At 37.7% G+C, this 5911-nt stretch overlaps 1 protein-coding gene across 1 annotated transcript in view; it reads left to right on the forward strand.

Annotated features, from left to right (window-relative positions):
- pdcd10a (programmed cell death 10a) overlaps positions 1-4938 on the forward strand; it is a 10543-nt gene extending 5605 nt beyond the window's left edge. The window contains exons 5-8 of the mRNA XM_071496128.1: positions 606-732; positions 2572-2650; positions 2744-2826; positions 3226-4938. Of these exons, the coding sequence (XP_071352229.1) occupies positions 606-732; positions 2572-2650; positions 2744-2826; positions 3226-3307 (371 nt within the window). The 3' untranslated portion in view covers positions 3308-4938. The remainder of the gene's footprint in view (positions 1-605; positions 733-2571; positions 2651-2743; positions 2827-3225) is intronic.
- Positions 4939-5911: the final 973 nt, after the last annotated feature.

The raw sequence follows: 5911 nt of genomic DNA on the forward strand, positions 1-5911 counted from the left end.
CACACCTATATATAAGGTCTATGTAAGTTCTCACAGCTGACAATGCACATCAGAGCAAAAACCAAGCCATGAGGAGGAAGATACTGCCTGCAGAGCTCTGAGACAGGATTGTGTCGAGACACAAATCTGGGGAAGGCTACAAAAAAAAAAACGTCTGTTGCATTGAAGGTTCCCGAGAGCACAATGGCCTCCATAATTCTTAAATGGAAGAAGCGTGGAACAACTAGGGCTTTACTTAGAGCCAGCCGCTCAGCCAAACTGATCAATGGAGGGAGAAGGGCCTTGGTAAGAGAGGAGACCAAGAACCCCACGGTCACTCTGGTCGAGCTCCAGAGATCCTCTGTGGAGATGGGAGAAACTTCCATTCTTATATAATACTTGTTTAATTGTGATACTTCAGTTTTTCCTTTTTAATGAATTTGCAAAAATGTCTAAAATTCAGTTTTCACTTTGTCATTATGGGGTATTGAGTGTAGACTGACGAGAGAAAAAATTTTTTTTTTTTATTCTAGCATAAGGCAGTGGCACTTTCTGAATGCTCCGTATTTACATGTGTGTTAATGTGCCCGTCACTGAGATTTTTCTCTTGCTCTTGGTGTTTTCAGAGTTCGTGATTCATAGACGAGAGCCAGAGTTCCAGGAGCTGAACGAGAGGGCCCGAGCTCTGAGGCACATCCTCAGCACCATACCAGATGAAATCAATGACAGAGTAGGCTTCCTACAGACCATCAAGTAAGACGGCTCGGCGTGTGAATTTGAGTGTGTGTGCAGTATACGCCACGTTTATTTCTGCATGAAAGTTTCAGTCGAACTTCTTGTATTAATTGAATACATTGCCAGGAGATGTCTCAAGGACTTTTGCCAATCATTCCCATGGGTGATTAAAATCTTTTTCTTTTATAGTTAATTGCTTTGATACAGTGTGTGTCTTCATGATGAAGACCCTTGTTGCATAAAAACAAAAAACAAAATTAATTCATTCTATGAAGCATAATGGGATGAATGGGTGTCAGAACAAGTTGAAAATCTTCCACTAGTTTGTGGGGAGTTTTGAGGTCAGACTGCGTCATCACAGACACACACTCACAGGCACATTCCATACACTTTTGCAATCAGTGCATACTTATGTTGCTAGCTAGAGTGAATTATTCTGTATTAAAGACAAATTGTAGTGCCGGACAATATGCAAAAAAAAACCATTGTGATTATATTGGAACATATTTCGATTGCGAAATGAGACATGATTTCAGTTGAAATGGTCATTTATTACGTATTTGTAGGCTGGGGCATCTTTGTAGCACCTCAGTGCTTCATTTACAGTCTCTTGTAACCCATTTTATCTTATTCAAAAAATTGCAGCTTCTGCAATTTGGATATTACACTTGGCCATACTGCAATTTCAATAATATTTCGATTACTTTTACAGCCCTAGTACAGTGGTTGTCTGGGGGAGAATAAACACACACTGCAACAGTCCTGTGGTTAAAGTCATATGAATAATGTGTGGTGAAAATTCTCTTCACTCTCTGTCTGTCTCGCTTGACATTCATTGGAATTTGTGTAATTGTTTCTAACTGGTCATTTGTGCTGCTGTATATCCAGGAATAGTTTAAAAATACTGTTTTTCAAATACATTTTTAATTTGCAACAAGAAAATGAAGTGAGAATTCTTGAGAACAAGGTCTTAATTTGCAACCTTAACCGGTATGTGTCACAAAATAATCTCAACTTAAAGATCCACTTGCAATCTTACAATCGCATCTCACAGTTTTCATCGGCCCTTGGAGCTGGCTGAGGTGTGGTCACATGACCTCAGTTTAGAAATCAAATCGTTAAAACATGCAGTACAAACATATATGCTGAATTTAGTGTTAGACATTTCTTTGTATGTGGTGGAATAATGATGGCAATCCTGTAAGGTTTTTATTTATTTATATATATGTATATATATATATATATATATATATATATATATATATATATATATATATATATATATATATATATATATATATATATATATATATATATATATATATATATATATATATATGTATATATATATATGTATATATATATATATATATATATATATATATATATATATATATATATATATATATATATATATATATAAAATATATATATACACACACACACACACATAAATACATATATCTGTCCACTACACTATGCACACACACACACACAGACACACACTATGGAGAGAAAGTGAGAACCGTTTCATTACCTTGGCTCACTTTGCCATTATTGTGATGGAATTCAATACTCTTAGTGAGTCACTGCTTAAGTGACTTACCGAGCGGACGGCTTAGAAATGAAATCAATTCAAATGGAATGCTAAAAAAAAATGAAACTTATGGAACAGCAGATTTCAAGTGCATACAATGAGAGAAAAAAGTTGAAGGTGAAAGCGTTGTTTGTGAGAACTGGGGAAGAAAGGCAGACGTCGAGCAGGATCAAAAAGTGTTGTTTCAGGGTTATCACTGCCTGCTGAAACCAGACAGATTTTTGAGATATTGTTTTTATTAACATGTTTGTCATCCACAGAGACATTGCCAGTGCCATAAAGGAGCTGCTAGACACAGTTAATACTGTCTTCAGGAAATACCAGTATCAGAACAGACGGGTATGTAGATACACAAGGAGGGAAAAGTGCATGCACACAAACAGTCTCTGTGAAATAAGTGGAGCTGAAAGGCTGTCTGTATTTGTTGGCTAGGCACTGGAACAGCAGAAGAAAGAGTTTGTGAAGTACTCCAAGAGCTTCAGCGACACTCTCAAAACCTACTTCAAAGATGGAAAGTATGACACTGTTTCTAGTTTATTCTCTGTTTTAGGAGTTTTCTGTTTTTCTTCCTTTTCTCTCCTCTGTTTCTTCCTTTTCACATGCACACACACAGCCACCAACACACGCACATACACACACACATACACACATGCATGCATACACACACAATGTCACCATCATGTAAATGGTCGTTATTTGATCACAGGCCCGCTTTTATCAAATCCACCATTGCTGAATAATTCCCTTGACCCATTTCCTGTGGATTCATGCTGGCTTGTGTTCTCTGAAGCCTGACACTCTCCACTCCAGCCAGATCAAAATGTTTCCTGGATCAATCCTGATATTGTTGCTATGGTGTCTTTGCTGTATGACTGACAAGTGCATCCTTGTGTCTCTGTCATGGTTGTTTACAGAGCGATAAACGTGTTTGTCAGCGCCAACCGGCTCATCCACCAAACCAACATGATACTGCAGGCCTTCAAGACTGTGGTGTAGCAGCCTGAGAAGACACACACACTCCAACAGACATTTTTATTTGAGAAAAGGTGATATGAGGCTGTGTAATTTGTAAAGACATTGTATTATTTTTGGCTGTATAATTTATAATTCTGTAGCTTTGAGGGGAGAGCAGGTAGTTTGAGGTTCAAAGCAAATCAGGTTGACAGTAATTGCCAGGGATTTTTAACTCTCTTTTATGTTATTCTTTTATCAGATTATTAAGTCAGTATTTCTTCCTTCCTCTGTATATTTCTCTCTCTGTTCAGGGCTGTGTAGGTCTAAAAAAGTATAAGGAGAATGTGATCAATTTTCATGTCCTTTAAAAGTTTGGCAATTGCGAAAGTCTTAAAAAGTTACAATAGAAAAAAAAACGCATTCAGTTTCCAAACACATTCACACATTGTCAGGCTCTCACCTTATTTCGTTGTCATATCTGGTTAAAAAAACACCCAGTGGTGTCTTCTACTTGGCACTAATATCCGCATCCGTCATTTTCAACTTCAATCTGATATGTTCGGATCCTGTCAAGAAGTCAAGGTCTGGAGAAATATTTGGGAATTTGAAATGGAGACCGTATTTGCTGTTTTCTGTCTGCACTGCTTCATCCAGTGCATCATAAACACAACCCATCCAGGTGAGCAGTAACTCACCACTTGTGCAGTCTGTCTTTTCACTTTAGTGTATGTGAAGTCTTCACATTTCCTGTCTGCTAACAATAGATAGTCCACTATATGGAAGAACACATGGTTCCTGGGTAGGTGATCACAAAGGCAAGATCCAGTCACTATTTCTTAATTATCTTGTGACCATCAGAAGTTGTATGTATTTATACCAAAAGCAAATCCATTTTGAAACACTGAACTTACTTATGGTGGTCATCCCTATGTAAAAGTGATATACTGTAGATAAACATACAGGAGAATGCATAGTGTGATGTGAGTAGATATTCACTTAGCAGCTTTTATTATAGACTCCAGTTGCACCACTGTCTCACAGAGGAAGATGCTGGGTCACAGCTTCAACCATACACACACCCCAGTGTTTGAAAATGAGTTGGTTTGCAGAGTCCCCCTTCAAAGCGACATTTGTTAAAGGTCATTTTGACAAGAAAACTGTTTACAGAAGAAGTAGACAGTTTTTGGTTTTTTTTAGGGACAGAGGGTACAGTATGAGAAGTTACAGAAACTCCACTGAACATCTCAGACTGCCTGAATGTAATAAGGCGAATATTACTTTCAGCTTCTAGACAAATAGATATAAATATAGATGAACACAATCTTAAATTGACATTTAACGTCTTATTTTAATTTTCATCCATGTGTGAAGGAATTTGAAGCAGGAAACTTGAAATAAGTTATGATTTAACACAAATGTATTTGACTATGAATGTATCATTTTATTTTTCTGGTGTCACTCTCTTTCTGATACTTAAATGTGCAATGGCCATGGCAGCATTCCTGCAGCCAAATGTTATTAAAAATAGAAACCTAGAATTCAAAACAACCATTAAACAAAAGTAATGAAACCTGAAATTCAAAACAACAGTTAAACCAGAGTCATGAAGAGTGTGTTGAACAATCACATTTCTTTTTTTTTTTATTGCAAATAAAAGAGAGAGATTTTCAAAAGTGGGTCTCTTTTCAGATTTCCATTGTTGTATGAAAGTGCTTCATTTCTGCTCAGTTGCTCTTGTGTTCTGTTTTCTTTGATGGCACCTCTTTCCTCCCAAGTGCTAAGATCCGCACAGATTTTTTCCCCATTCCAGCAACTTCATTCTTCTCCCTGTATAATAGTGGATTTTCCATGGTGGATTTATGGTGGGTTATTTTGGGCTCTGTACTGGCTCCTACATGCACTGCTGTAATCCAATTGTGATAGTGTTAATTTCTAAAGCTTTATTATTGAAATTGCTGAGACCTAATTTTCTGATCCTGTCACCGTTGACGACCGCCATAATCAGCTAATTCAAGTTATTCCAGGCCATTAAGTCATACACAGGGATTGGTCGTGGTCACTGAAGCAGCGGGGAGGAAGGGGAATGATAACATCTATGTTGGGTGTGTAGCTTTGGGATGTATTCGTGCCTGCAGTCACACAGACAATCTATTTGTTTCAGTTTTAACAAAGCCCTTAGAGACTGTGTGTCTCTCTAGAATGTGTGTGTGTGTGTGTGTGTGTGTGTTTGCAGAGAGTGACCCGCAGAGTGCCTTCTCAAAGGCATGTGAATGACACTATAAAGCTCCGGTGGTGTGTGTTTTATTTTTGTTCAGGTCCAGGTTCACATCAGTATTTTTTAGCTGTTTCAATGCATGAACACTTTTATGAGTGGCAGTAGAATACCAATCTTCTCGTGAATTGTTTTGCTGTAGCTATGTGTGTCCAGGTTGTGTGTCTGTCTAGGGCTGTAATTGTACCTCACACAGATTATCTTCTCTCCAGTGCCTAATCTGTGAATAGAAGTAGCGCACACACACATTGTGTTACATACAGACGATAGGGCCTGGACTCACAAACACAACTCTTTTTGACTACTTGGTTGCCAGGAAACTTAGCCTGAGTCTTTGAGAGTGAAGGATAATAAAAGAAAAGAATTGTGTGTGT

Source organism: Trachinotus anak, unplaced genomic scaffold (genome assembly GCF_046630095.1).
Source record: "Trachinotus anak isolate AG129_WGS33_773 ecotype Australia unplaced genomic scaffold, CSIRO_AGI_Tana_v1 ptg000014l, whole genome shotgun sequence".
Classification (NCBI taxonomy): Eukaryota; Metazoa; Chordata; class Actinopteri; order Carangiformes; family Carangidae; genus Trachinotus; species Trachinotus anak.